General features: G+C 39.9%; 1 protein-coding gene across 6 annotated transcripts in view; it reads right to left on the minus strand.

The window, feature by feature from the left end:
• Positions 1 to 15,637, minus strand: part of mvb12ba (multivesicular body subunit 12Ba) — an 80,207-nt gene that overhangs the window by 34,499 nt on the left and 30,071 nt on the right. For all 6 annotated transcript variants that reach the window (XR_015067682.1, XM_085925433.1, XM_085925435.1 and 3 more), the window contains one exon: positions 9,450 to 9,593. Coding sequence is in view for 5 of the 6 variants with exons in the window: in XM_085925433.1 (XP_085781559.1) it covers positions 9,450 to 9,593 (144 nt within the window). In the remaining variant the exon portion in view is untranslated. The remainder of the gene's footprint in view (positions 1 to 9,449; positions 9,594 to 15,637) is intronic.

A 15,637-nucleotide genomic window follows, 5' to 3' on the forward strand; every position in this document is an offset into this window, starting at 1 on the left:
CGTGATTGCACTTTAGTTTACATTTTAAATGTTCAGATATTAAGATGTGATAGACAGTTTTTGCATGATTTGAATGAGGCCAAATAACATGCTTTTTGTCTCGAATACATTGTTATAATCATTTGTTTCAGATGTAATTATTTTCTGTATAAAATTAAATTTGGTGTTCAATAAGTCTTTTTTCAAACTTGAGTCTTGAAAAAGAGGGGGTCGTCTTATAATCGGGGCCGTCTTATGTTCGGACCAATACGGTAACTACATTTTAGTTTCATCAGTCCGCAGCACTTTATTCCAAAATGAAGCTGGCTTGTCCAAATGTGCTTTGGAATACCTCAAGTCTTCTGCCGCATTATTCTCCCAGACAGCATCTCCTTGTACAAAGTGCACTGAGTAGTTGAACAATGCACAGTGTCGCTATCTGCATGAACATCATGTTGTAGGTCTTTGGAGCTCCTCTGTGGGTTGACTGACTTTTCTAACCATCCTTCGCCTCTGCTTATCTGAGATTTTTCTTGGTCTTAACTAGAACTGTGCCTGTGGTCTTCCATTTCATAACTATGTTCCTCAAACTGCAAACTGACAGCTCTGAGCTAGCTTTTTGTATCCTTCCCCTAAACTATAATGTTGAAGAATCTTTGTTTTCAGGTCAATCGTTAGGTGTTATGAGTCTCCCATGTTGGATATCTATACTGATATGCAGAGTTCAATGTCTCAGGAACAAAAGGATGCCACATCTTTTGATGGAAATAAAAGTTTACCGCCTACAGAGGGCTCAGTATACAGACACCCTAAAAAAAATGATGTGGCAGGCTGGTCCATTTAGCCTAAATTCAATTTCTGCAACTCAAAATACTTTTCAATATGTTGTGTGGCCCCCACGTGCTTGTATGCATGCTTGACAACGTCGCGGCATGCTCCTAATGAGACGACTGATGGTGTCTTGTGGGATGTCCCTCCAGATCTGTCTAAGGGCATCAGTGAGATCCTGTAAAGTCTGAGGAGCAACCTGGTGGCGTCTGATGGACTGAAACATTATGTCCCAGAGGTGTTCTATTGGGTTTAGATCAGATGATCGTGAGGGCCATTCAATTGTGTCAATTCCTTCATCCTCTAGATACTGTCTGATACTCTTGCCACATGGCATTGGCCGGGCATTGTCGTGGATCAGGAGGAACCCAGGACCTACTGCACCAGCGTAGGGTCTGACCATGGGTGCAAGGATTTCATCCCAATACCTAATGGCAGTCAGACTGCCGTTCTCTAGCCTGTAGAGGTCTGTTCACTGACCCACCACCGAACCGGTCACGCTGAATGATGTTGCAGGCAGCATAGAGCTCTTTCTAGCTTCTCCAGATCCTTTCACGTCTATCACAGCTGCTCAGGGTAAACCTGCTCTCATCTGTGAAAACCACAGTGCGACAGTGGCGGACTTGCCAATTCTGGTCTTCAATGGCAAATGCCAATTGAGCTCCACGGTGCTGAGCAGTGAGCACAGGGCACACTACAGGACGCCATGCCCTGAGGCCACCCTCGTGAAGTCTGTTTCTGACTGTTTGGGCAGAGACATTCACACCAGTAGCCTGCTGGAGGTCATTCTGTACGAATCGGGCAGTGCTCAACCTGTTCCTCCTTGCACAAAGCAGCAGTTATTGGTCCTGCTGATGGGAATAGGACCGTCTACGGCCCTGTCCAGCTCTCCTAGAGTAACTGCCTGTCTCCTGGAATCTCCTCCATGCTCTGGAGATTGTACTGGGAGACACATCAAATCTTCTTGCAAGAGCACGCATGGATGTGCCATCTTGGAGGAGATGGACAATGTGTGCATGCTCCCAGTCGCGATAATGTCTCTAGCTAAAGCCAACACTTGTGGAAAAACTGTTAAAAAAGATCAAGAGGGAGGAACTTGAAATGGCCTCCACCTGCAAAACTAGTCCTGTTTTGGGGACCATCTCGTTGTTGCCCCTGTAGTGCACCTGTTGTTAATTCCATCAACACCAATGCAGCTGAAACTGATTAACAACCCCCTCTGCCACATACCTGACCAAAACCTTTTCAGAAAAGTGTAATTGAATTCATGCCATACCCTAACAAAAAAAACTGTTCCTTTAACTTTTTTTGAGCAGTGTATAACTGAAACTACTGATCCGAATAACCAATGATTTGGAAAGGAAACTCGTGAAAATGATCAGGGGTGCCTGAACCTTTGCATATGACTAACTTAGTTCCCTTATTTTTCCACTGTTTAACAGGGCTGTGAAGGGGATCACCATCCTGACGAAGAATAAATCTGAGGGTTCTGTTTTGAGAATGAGCTGCCAACTCTTTTTGTAAAAAAAAATAATAAATAAAAACCAATTCATGGGAATTTGTGAGGTATGCAGTTTTTTTCTTTAAATATATTCAATTATCAAACACAATTGATCTACATTTGATTTTCTAAACTTAAATACACTAAAGGTTAGGCGATATACTTCCTCTCAAGTGAGTGGCCCAAGCTTTCGTATATTTTTTTGAATGTGGCCCTTGGTGAAAGAAGTTTGGACACCCCTGATCTAAAGGTTGTGCTACCATGTATTAGGTTGAGGGTGCCAATACTTTAGTCTGGCACATTTTTGGATTTTTGTGCAAAAAGACAAATGATTTCACTCTTTCCATTACCTTTTCTGTTTTTTTTTTAATTGCAACCAAAATAAATGAAGATATTAATAACAAATCGTTTGCAATTGCAATCATTTTCTGGAAGAAATTGAGCATTATCTGACAGAATTGCAGGGGCACCAAATAGCTCAGGGCCCCCACTGCTTTTATATTACTATTGGGAGGGGGTGAGTTATTTGTTCCGAATGGGTAGATCATGTAAATAGCCTAGGTGAGATAAGCGTGACTTTAAGCCAATGCCTTTTCAGTCTGCATTTTTTTCATGACTGATTGAAATAAATTGTCATTCATTGCTTCATTCATTTCTGAACTGATGAGGTGAGGAAATCCAGGTAAAAGTAGGTTACCGTGATGTGTTCTCTTACTTGCCCGAGAGTCCTACGAGACACTTTGTGTCCTAATCACTTATTTTAATAAACTCAGACAAAGACTAGAATTGGCAATTTCTGGAGAAATTGCGTGTGAAGGCGAAGGCACTTCACACTATTGTGGGACTCGAAATGATGATTAAATGACAGAAAAATGGTAAATTAATAATGATTAAATCAAATAAAAACGGTAAATTAATGATGATGATGAAAGTAATTATTAAAGTGATGTGTTAAAATTGAATGAATGAAAAAAAAATCATGGCCAAGCAGGATTCGAACTCGCTCGCGGACGTGGCTCGTGTTTAGGGACCATTGTTTTCTCACTGAGCTAAACAGCGACTATGTGTTTTTTGTGGTGGAATGTTGCTATTAATCAAGAAATTAAAATGGTGAACGTTAAAATGGTAAAATGATGTTTTTAACTTAAAATTAAATGAATAACTAAATGAAAAATAAAAACGGTAAATTAATGATGATGATGAAAGTAATTATTAAAGTGATGTGTTAAAATTGAATGAATGAAAAAAAAATTATGGCCAAGCAGGATTCGAACTCGCTCGCGGACGTGGCTCGTGTTTAGGGACCATTGTTTTCTCACTGAGCTAAACAGCGACTATGTGTTTTATGTGGTGGAATGTTGCTATTAATCACGAAATTAAAATGGTGAACGTTAAAACGGTAAAATGATGTTTTTAACTTAAAATTAAATGAATAACTAAATGAATGAATGGAAAATAAATAAATAAAAAATAAAAGAGTTAAATAAACGAGTTAAGGAAAGAAATCATGAAAAAAGTTGTCAGATGTCAAAATTTGAACTCACTCCTGAACGTCGCTCGTGTCTAATGCGCCATTAAGAATGAATGGGGGATTTTAAGGCACAAATTTGCTAATTATGCAAAAACGGTAAATGTTATGAACAAATAAAATACTAGCAATTATGCCGTGAATTTTTGGAACGTGTGAAAGTTGGAATGGGGTGAATCGGTTAAAGCATGTGGGAGTAGTTAGGTGTCAAAAAAGTGGGAGGAATAAATTGTTTAATAATAATAACTAGAATTGGCAATTTCTGGAGAAATTGCGTGTGAAGGCGAAGGCACTTCACACTATTGTGGGACTCAAAATGATGATTAAATGACATACAAATGGTAAATTGATGATTAAATAAAATAAAAATGGCACGGCATTGATGATGATGATGAAAATAATTATTAAAATGTGTTAAAATTGAATGAATGAAAAATTAATGAATAAAAAAATTATCGCCAACCGGGATCGAACTCGCTCGCGGAAGTGGCTCGTGTTCAAAGCGCCATTGTCTTCTTACTGAGCTAAACAGCGACTTAGTGCTGCTCTGGTGGAATGATGCTATTAAACGAGAAATAAAAATGGTACATGCCGTTAAAACGGTAAATTGATGTTTTTAACTTAAAATTAAATGAATAACTAAATGAATGATGAAAATAATTATTAAAATGTGTTAAAATTGAATGAATGAAAAATTAATGAATAAAAAAATTATGGCCAAGCGGGACTCGAACTCGCTCGCGCACGTGGCTCGTATTCAAAGGACCATTGTCTTCTTACTGAGCTAAACAGCGGCTTAGTGTTGCTGCTGTGGAATGATGATATTAAACAAGAAATAAAAACGGTAAATGCCGTTAAAACGGTAAAATGATGTTTTTAACTTAAAATTAAATGAATAACTAAATGAATGGAAAATAAATAAATAAAAAATAAAAGAGTTAAATAAACGAGTTAAGGATAGAAATCATGAAAAAAGTTGTCAGATGTCAAAATTTGAACTCACTCCTGAACGTCGCTCGTGTCTAATGCGCCATTAAGAATGAATGGGGGATTTTAAGGCACAAATTTGCTAATTATGCAAAAACGGTAAATGTTATGAACAAATAAAATACTAGCAATTATGCCGTGAATTTTTGGAACGTGTGAAAGTTGGAATGGGGTGAATCGGTTAAAGCATGTGGGAGTAGTTAGGTGTCAAAAAAGTGGGAGGAATAAATTGTTTAATAATAATAAGAAGAAGAAAAATAAAGTAGAATAACAATAGTGTGAAGGCCTTCGCCTTCACACTAACTAGAATTGGCAATTTCTGGAGAAATTGCGTGTGAAGGCGAAGGCACTTCACACTATTGTGGGACTCGAAATGATGATTAAATGACAGAAAAATGGTAAATTAATAATGATGATTAAATCAAATAAAAACGGTAAATTAATGATGATGATGAAAGTAATTATTAAAGTGGTGTTAAAATTGAATGAATGAAAAAAAATCATGGCCAAGCAGGATTCGAACTCGCTCGCAGACGTGGCTCGTGTTTAGGGACCATTGTTTTCTCACTGAGCTAAACAGCGACTATGTGTTTTTTGTAGTGGAATGTTGCTATTAATCAAGAAATTAAAATGGTGAACGTTAAAATGGTGTTTTTAACTTAAAATTAAATGAATAACTAAATAAAAAATAAAAACGGTAAATTAATGATGATGATGAAAGTAATTATTAAAGTGATGTGTTAAAATTGAATGAATGAAAAAAAAATTATGGCCAAGCAGGATTCGAACTCGCTCGCGGACGTGGCTCGTGTTTAGGGATCATTGTTTTCTCACTGAGCTAAACAGCGACTATGTGTTTTTAGTGGTGGAATGTTGCTATTAATCAAGAAATTAAAATGGTGAACGTTAAAACGGTAAAATGATGTTTTTAACTTAAAATTAAATGAATAACTAAATCAATGAATGAAAAATAAATAAAAAATAAAAGAGTTAAATAAATGAGTTAAGGAAAGAAATCATGAAAAAAGTTGTCAGATGTCAAAATTCGAACTTGAACGTCGCTCGTGTCTAATGCGCCATTAAGAATGAATGGGGGATTTTAAGGCACAAATTTGCTAATTATGCAAAAACGGTAAATGTTATGAACAAATAAAATACTAGCAGTCATGCCGTGAATTTTTGGAACGTGTGAAAGTTGGAATGGAGTGAATCGGTTAAAGCATGTGGGAGTAGTTAGGTGTCAAAAAAGTGGGAGGAATAAAGTAGGATAACTAGAATTGGCAATTTCTGGAGAAATTGCGTGTGAAGGCGAAGGCACTTCACACTATTGTGGGACTCGAAATGATGATTAAATGACATAAAATTGGTAAATTGATGATTAAATAAAATAAAAATGTTAAATTAATGATGATGATGAAAATAATTATTAAAATGTGTTAAAATTGAATGAATGAAAAATTAATGAATAAAAAAATTATGGCCAAGCGGGATTCGAACGCCCTCGTGTAAGTAGCTCGTGTTCAGAGCGCCTATGTCTTCTTACTGAGCTAAACACCGATTTAATGCTATTCTGGTGGACTGATGCTATTAAACGAGAAATAAAAATGGTACATGCCGTTAAAACGGTAAAATGATGTTTTTAACTTAAAATTAAATGAAAAACTAAATGAATGATGAAAATAATTATTAAAATGTGTTAAAATTGAATGAATGAAAAATTAATGAATAAAAAAGTTATGGCCAACCGGGACTCGAACTCGCTCGCGGACGTGGCTCGTGTTCTTAGGATCATTGTCTTCTTACTGAGCTAAACAGCGGCTTAGTGTTGCTGCGGTGGAATGATGATATTAAACAAGAAATAAAAACGGTAAATGCCGTTAAAACGGTAAAATGATGTTTTTAACTTAAAATTAAATGAATAACTAAATCAATGAATGAAAAATAAATAAATAAAAAATAAAAGAGTTAAATAAATGAGTTAAGGAAAGAAATCATGAAAAAAGTTGTCAGATGTCAAAATTCGAACTTGAACGTCGCTCGTGTCTAATGCGCCATTAAGAATGAATGGGGGATTTTAAGGCACAAATTTGCTAATTATGCAAAAACGGTAAATGTTATGAACAAATAAAATACTAGCAGTCATGCCGTGAATTTTTGGAACGTGTGAAAGTTGGAATGGAGTGAATCGGTTAAAGCATGTGGGAGTAGTTAGGTGTCAAAAAAGTGGGAGGAATAAAGTAGGATAATAATACTAGAATTGGCAATTTCTGGAGAAATTGCGTGTGAAGGCGAAGGCACTTCACACTATTGTGGGACTCGAAATGATGATTAAATGACAGAAAAATGGTAAATTAATAATGATGATTAAATCAAATAAAAACGGTAAATTAATGATGATGATGAAAGTAATTATTAAAGTGATGTGTTAAAATTGAATGAATGAAAAAAAAATCATGGCCAAGCAGGATTCGAACTCGCTCGCGGACGTGGCTCGTGTTTAGGGACCATTGTTTTCTCACTGAGCTAAACAGCGACTATGTGTATTTTGTGGTGGAATGTTGCTATTAATCAAGAAATTAAAATGGTGAACTTTAAAATGGTAAAATGATGTTTTTAACTTAAAATTAAATGAATAACTAAATGAAAAATAAAAACGGTAAATTAATGATGATGATGAAAGTAATTATTAAAGTGATGTGTTAAAATTGAATGAATGAAAAAAAAATTATGGCCAAGCAGGATTCGAACTCGCTCGCGGACGTGGCTCGTGTTTAGGGACCATTGTTTTCTCACTGAGCTAAACAGCGACTATGTTTCTTTTGTGGTGGAATGTTGCTATTAATCAAGAAATTAAAATGGTGAACGTTAAAACGGTAAAATGATGTTTTTAACTTAAAATTAAATGAATAACTAAATGAATGAATGAAAAATAAATAAATAAAAAATAAAAGAGTTAAATAAATGAGTTAAGGAAAGAAATCATGAAAAAAGTTGTCAGATGTCAAAATTCGAACTTGAACGTCGCTCGTGTCTAATGCGCCATTAAGAATGAATGGGGGATTTTAAGGCACAAATTTGCTAATTATGCAAAAACGGTAAATGTTATGAACAAATAAAATACTAGCAGTCATGCCGTGAATTTTTGGAACGTGTGAAAGTTGGAATGGAGTGAATCGGTTAAAGCATGTGGGAGTAGTTAGGTGTCAAAAAAGTGGGAGGAATAAAGTAGGATAATAATAAGAAGAAGAAAAATAAAGTAGAATAACAATAGTGTGAAGGCCTTCGCCTTCACACTAATAATAAGAAGAAGAAAAATAAAGTAGAATAACAATAGTGTGAAGGCCTTCGCCTTCACACTAATAAGAAGAAGAAAAATAAAGTAGAACTAGAATTGGCAATTTCTGGAGAAATTGCGTGTGAAGGCGAAGGCACTTCACACTATTGTGGGACTCGAAATGATGATTAAATGACATAAAATTGGTAAATTGATGATTAAATAAAATAAAAATGTTAAATTAATGATGATGATGAAAATAATTATTAAAGTGATGTGTTAAAATTGAATGAATGAAAAAAAAATATTGGTCAAGCCGGATTCGAACTCGCACGGGAACAGCGCTCGTGCTTCAAATTCCAGTCTCTTCTTACTGAGCTAAACAGCGGCTCAGTGTTGCTGTGGTGGAATGATGATATTAAACGAGAAATAAAAATGGTACATGCCGTTAAAACGGTAAAATGATGTTTTTAACTTAAAATTAAATGAAAAACTAAATGAATGATGAAAATAATTGTTAAAATGTGTTAAAATTGAATGAATGAAGAATTAATGAATAAAAAAATTATGGCCAACCGGGACTCGAACTCGCTCGCGGACGTGGCTCGTGTTCTTAGGATCATTGTCTTCTTACTGAGCTAAACAGCGGCTTAGTGTTGCTGCGGTGGAATGGTGATATTAAACAAGAAATAAAAACGGTAAATGCCGTTAAATCGGTAAAATGATGTTTTTAACTTAAAATTAAATGAATAACTAAATGAATGAATGGAAAATAAATAAATAAAAAATAAAAGAGTTAAATAAACGAGTTAAGGAAAGAAATCATGAAAAAAGTTGTCAGATGTCAAAATTTGAACTCACTCCTGAACGTCGCTCGTGTCTAATGTGCCATTAAGAATGAATGGGGGATTTTAAGGCACAAATTTGCTAATTATGCAAAAACGGTAAATGTTATGAACAAATAAAATACTAGCAGTCATGCCGTGAATTTTTGGAACGTGTGAAAGTTGGAATGGAGTGAATCGGTTAAAGCATGTGGGAGTAGTTAGGTGTCAAAAAAGTGGGAGGAATAAATTGTTTAATAATAATAAGAAGAAAAATAAAGTAGAATAACAATAGTGTGAAGGCCTTCGCCTTCACACTAATAACAATAGTGTGAAGGCCTTCGCCTTCACACTAATTAACCCTAACCCTAACCTTAGGGCTCCTGGTAAATGAAACGACCCATTTTGTCTGAAAATAGCTGGCTAAAAATATGTAGACAGTTTTCACAGTACAGCATATACATCATAACCTAAAATGATAACAATCGGTACAAATCAACATTATCAAATCGATATGAGCGGGCATACTTAGTCACGGATGCTGGTGGGACAGAGGCTGAAGTGGAGATAGAATTCACATTCTGGATGTCAGTCACACCTGATGTGTGAGAGGAGTCTTGAGTTCTTGGCACAGTTCCCATACGATACCAGATACCCATGTTGTTTAGCTCTCTGTAAAATAAAAAAGTAATGGTTACGCATTGACGAACAAAGAAAAATTAAACCAAAAAGCATGGACTGTTGGGATTTTTTTTTCACAACAGTTTTTGAAAAATGTTTTGCGTGCAAATATGATACTTAGCACCTTTACAAAACCAGAGAGCCTGCTCCCCTGACCAGTTTTTCCAGTCTGGAAGCATCCTTCTTGGATGTATTAGAAGAGGATAATGGTAAACGCAGACTGGTAGAATATCTGCAACAGCTTGAACAACCGCAGCCTCAGGAAGTACATCATGCTCTGAATCTTCGTGTGCATGTGGGGTGTGCTGACCAGTCTAGTTTACCATCCAGCCACACTACATGATATGAATCCACCGCCTTAGCACCCTCCAGTAGTACTGGCCTAGGCTTTGTTCCGGACTTTTCAAAGTCAATGACCAGCTCCTCTGTCTTGGAGATGTTGAGCTCCAGATGGGTGGTGTGACACCAGGTGGAAAAAGCCTCCACCAGACTCCTGAACTACTCCTCATTGTCATCCTTAATACACCCCACAATGGCTGTGTCATCCGCATCCTTCTGTATGTGACACAGCTCAGAGTTGTAATTGAAGTCCACGGTGTACAGGGTGAAGAATACAGGGGCCAGAACCGTGCCCTGCGCGGTGGGGGTGGGGGGTCGGTTAGAGCGGCGTCAGAGATGCTGTCTCTCAGCCTAACGTACTGCGGCCTGCCCGTGAGATATTCAGAGACCCATTCCATCAAGCAGGGGTCCACTCCCATCCTATTCAGTTTTTCTTACAGAGCAGGCGGGGGGTGGAGCTATAAGACACTCGAGAAGTCCGGGAAGAGGATCCTTGCCGTGGCTCTGCCCTTGTCCATGTGGGAGTGGACTCGTTGCAGCCAGTAGAGGGCGGCACCATAACCGCCACACCTGGCTGGTACACAAACTGCAGGAGATCCTGGGCATGTTGCACTTGAGGTATGAGAAGATTGAGGAAGATTCTCTCCAAGCTCTTTATCAGGCGCTAAGTAAGCCCCACCGGCCGGAAGTCATTCAGTTCACTGGGCCTTTTTTTTAGGGACCGGTGTGATGCAAGACCTCTTCCATAAGGTAGACATTATCCCTAGTCACAGGCTGAGGTTGAAGACCCGTTGCAGTGGCTCCCCTAGTTTTGCAGCGCAGGTTTTAGGCTGTCTTAGACACACCTTATCCAGGCCGGCTGACTTCCTGGAATGAAGTTTCCTCAGCTGTCCTCTGACCTGGTCAGCAGTGATGTGTGACAGAGGATATGCCGAGATGGGGGGGACAGGGGGAGGCAAAGGGTGGTGATGCTGTATTGTCCGGAGGAAATGAGTTGTGGGGAGAAGGGGAGATGATCGCGGCAGAGGCGGGACAGTCAAGGGCAGGTCAAACCTGTTTAAAAAGATGTTCAATTCATTTGTCCGCTCCATGGACCCGTCAACGTCCCTGGACTTAATGTTGTAGCCAGTCATGGTCCTCACATCATCCCAGACGGCTCTCATGTCATTGTCCATCAGCCTCTGTTCCACTTTTCTCCTGTAGGCGTCTTTGGCCACCCTCCCACAGTTTTTTACCTCCCACTGCAATGCCTTCATGGCCTCCATATCCCTGTTCCTGAAGGCAGCCTTTTTCCTGTTCTCCCTGCCTTTACATCCCGCGTCACCCAGTGCTTATTATTCGGATAGTAGCAGACTGTCTCAACAGAAGAGACCACGTCAGTGCAGAAGTTCAAACAGTCCGTCAGAAAGTGTCAGCGATTCAATGTCCTCCCTCACCTTGCGGATCAAGCAGCACATTCCAGTCAGTGGAGTCAAAGCAGTCAGTCAGAACACCTCCTGATGGTGTGGGTTGAAACCAGTTGCCTTCGGACTAGTGGGGCATACTTAGGCTACAGGTGAACCAGGTTGTGGTTCGACTACCCTAGTGGGGGTGTAAGGGTTACATTAGCTTACAGGTCAATAGTCCTGTTGTTTCTTGTAGGACAGTCAAGAGCTTGATGAAAAACGAGCAAAGTAGCATCCAAGGTAGAATGGTGTGTCTGAAGCCTGGCCGCAACATCGTGAATATGCATATGCACAGCTGTGTCCGCGCTTGGGGGGGATGTACACACAGATGGCGATCATGTGACTCAACTCGTTTGGCAAATAGTATGGCCGCAAGCTAACAGCTAACAGCTCGAGGTCGCGGCAGCACATCACAGTCCTAACTGACATGTCCAGAGTTACACCAATATGATCAGTCCCCCCACCTTTCTGCTTCCCACAAACTCTCACCTTAGTGAATCCCCGCAGACCCTTTCACGTCTATCACATGTGCTCAGGGTAAACCTACTCTCATCTGTGAAAAGCACAGTGACAGACTTGCCAATTCTGGTCTTCTATGGCAAATGCCAATCGAGCTCCGCGGTGTTGAGCAGTGAGCACAGGGCACACTATAGGACGTTGTGCCCTGAGGCCACCCTCTTGAAGTCTGTTTCTGACTGTTTGAGCAGAGACATTCACACCAGTAGCCTGCTGGAGGTCATTCTGTAGGGCTCGGGCAGTACTCAACCTGTTCCTCCTTGCACAAAGCAGCAGATATCGGTCCTGCTGATGGGATGAGGACCGTCTACGGCCCTGTCCAGCTCTCCTAGAGTAAGTGCCTGTCTCCTGGAATCTCCTCCATGCTCTGGAGATTGTACTGGGAGACACACCACATCTTGCAACAGCACGCATGGATGTGCCATCCTGGAGGAGTTGGACAATCTGCGCAACTTCAGGGGGTTAAGAAATCGCCTCATGCTCCCAGTCAAGATAATGTCTCTAGCTAAAGCCAACACTTGTGGAAAAACTGTTAAAAAAGATCAAGAGGGAGGAACTTGAAATGGCCTCCACCTGCAAAACCAGTCCTGTTTTGGGGACCACCTCGTTGTTGCCCCTCTAGTGCACCTGTTGTTAATTCCATCAACACCAATGCAGCTGAAAGTAATTAACAACCCCCTCTGCCACGTACCTGACCAAAACTTTATCAGAAAAGTGTAATTGAATTCATGCCATACCCTGATAAAAAAACTGTGCCATTCAGCAAAAACTGATTAATATTTAATGTTTGACGTAATCTAATCTAATCTAATCTAATTAAGTGAACGAATACTGGTCTTTCTGTGCCTTTTTGTAGTGTAAATCAGTGATTGAAAGGTGTCTGTTAGGACCCGCCTCTCTAAGCCTCCTTCCAGGACCAGAGGTGCTTCATCTCGCACCTGAGGCCAATCAGAAATCAACCACCTGCAGCTCATCAGCTCAGCAGGGCTGGTATATAGCTGCCTGCTTCCCAGTCACCAGTGGCAGGTTCGTGTTGTCAGCTCCAGGGTGAGGATCTCTTCCCAGTCACCAGTTGCAGGTTCGTGTTGTCAGCTCCAGTGTGAGGATCTCTCTCTAGCTGCTGCTGCCGGATTCCTTCTTGATTTGGATCACAAGCCTCCTCTCACCAGTGGTAATTCCTGACTTTCTGTGGATTTCTTTTTGTGGATTATAAATCTAGTTTTTTCCCCCTGAGTTTTTCCTGTGTGGATTTTTCAAGAGACTAAAGAGAATTACCTTTGTTGCCTTTATTTCCTGAGTTCTCCTAGACTGACTTGTCTTGTACTCTGAGAAATAAGTCTCACTTCCGTTGTGTCGTGCGTTTGGGGTCGAAGACAAACCTTAACAGTGTCCAGTCAATGATATGATACATACCAAATTTTTCGAATTTGCTCAGGAATATACGTCTCATCAGCCATAAAATGCACAATTAAGTGAAAAAAAAAACACATGTCGCACCGGAGTATAAATTGCATATTGGGGGAAATTTACTCGAAAAAATCCAACCCCAAGAACAGACATGAACGAGCAACAACAGGCTAAATGATACGGTATGCTAACGTGTCATAAACACAAACGAAGAGCTGAGAACGGGCTTGATGTAACATTAACAGTTACCCAAATAACTAACATAAATAACACCTGGGCAGCTCGGTGGCGCACTGGGTAGCACGTCCGCCCTCACAGTTAGGAGGGTGCGGGTTCGATTCCACCTCCGGTCCGCCCTGTGTGGAGTTTGCATGTTCTCCCCGTGTCCGTGTGGGTTTTCTCCGGGCACTCCCGCTTCCTCCCACATTCCAAAAACATGTTTGGTAGGCCGATTGAGCACTCTAAATTGTCCCTATGTGTGAGTGCGAGTGCGAATGGTTGTTCGTCTCTGTGTGCCCTGCGATTGGCTGACAACCAGTTCAGGGTGTCCCCCGCCTACTGCCTGATGACGGCTGGGATAGGCTCCAGCACGCCCGCAACCCCCATCTGCGAAAATACGGTACATCAATCATAGCATTGACAGTGCCTGAAAATGTATCGTGCCCATTCGTTGCTGTGCAGGTTAGCTCGCTAACACCAGTGCGGTAGAGTTGAGATGCAAATGCTAAGTTAGCTAACCCCTTATCATGGCAAAACGAACGAGCAGCGACACATTCACTCACCAAGCCAAAGTAAATGAGAGAGGGTTCTTTTAAGATGGAATGGTTGTCGGAGTGTGTGCAAATAAAAGAGCAAACGGTGAAACTGTGTGTGATTTTCTCTTTTTCGAGTGAGAATGGTCTACTATGCAAAACATGCAGTGAAGCCAAAGTGGTGGGCGAGTTTACGAAGGGAGATATATGGACAATGGAAGTTTGGCTACCTCAAACGTCACGTTCAGCAGAAATGTCATTTGAAAGCTGTTGGAATTGTACAAAGATAAGACGGTACATTATTGCGGGAGAGCACAAAAGACTCACAGAAAAGGAACGAGCTGTCACACAAAGCAAAATCTTTGCTTCTCAAATCTTAACAAAAGTTAAAGTTCTCTTTGACAATATTTTATTCATTTATTCAATCATTCATTCATTTATGTATTTATTTGTTTGTTTATTTATTTCATCTAGTGTTGCACACAGTGGTCCACAGTGTGTACAAGGAGCTTGTGTGTTTGCACAGACGCTTGAAAAATTTGAGGGAACATCGGCTGTGGTCATGGAAAAATTTGGCCTGAATTGAAACTGGAATGGTAATAGAATATTAAATGAATTCATGCAATGAAAAAGTAAAAAATGCAGTAGAGCAAATATTGGGCATTGGGAAATAGCTATTTAAATAAAAGGAGTGATTTCCTTTTAAAGAGGAGTAAGCTAAGCACATTTTCAAATCATGGGAATTGAACAGGTGGAGAGAGACAAATTGAAAAAATCAGTAAGAGAATACATCAAAACATGAGCAACAAGTCTAATAAATTTAACTTCAAGACGATCTGGCGCGGAACTAGTATTTTATTTCAATTGCTGTAGAGCAAGAAAAATGTCATTGGGCAAAAATCTTTAAAGGAAAATGAACGATAAGTGGGGAAGGCAGTCCAGTAAGAGTCGAAGTGATAGGAATTACAGATCGAAAGGAAATGCTAAATAAAAGCATGAGAAACCAGTAATGGATCAGGATGAATAATCTGAGATGGAACTACCGGGCTCGCAGACCTGCTTGGAGCCTATCCCAGCAGCCATCGAGCAGTAGGCGGGGGATACCCTGAACCGATTGGCAGCCAATCACAGGGCACACAAAGACAAACATACATACTATACACACACACACACGCACACACATGCATACAGTCATATGCAAATATATACTGCTCAAAAAAATTAAACGAACTGTTTTTTTTAATCAGGGTAATGGCATGAATTTCATTACACTTTTCTGATAAAGTTTTGGTCACGTACGTGGCAGAGGGGGTTGTAAATCAGTTTCAGCTGCGTTGGTGTTGATGGAATTAACAACAGGTGAACTAGAGGAACAACAAGATGGTCCCCCAAACAGGAATGATTTTGCAGGTGGAGGCCATTTCAAATTCCTCCCGCTTGATCTTTTTTAACTGTTTTTCCACGAGTGTTGGCTTTAGCGAGAGTCGTTGTCACGACTGGGAGCATGAGGCGATTTCTTAACCCTCCTGAAGTTGCGCAGATTGTCCAACTCCTCCAGGATGGCACATCCATGCGT

Source organism: Syngnathus leptorhynchus, chromosome 12, assembly GCF_054491065.1.
Source record: "Syngnathus leptorhynchus isolate UIUO chromosome 12, UIUO_Slep, whole genome shotgun sequence".
NCBI lineage: Eukaryota > Metazoa > Chordata > Actinopteri > Syngnathiformes > Syngnathidae > Syngnathus > Syngnathus leptorhynchus.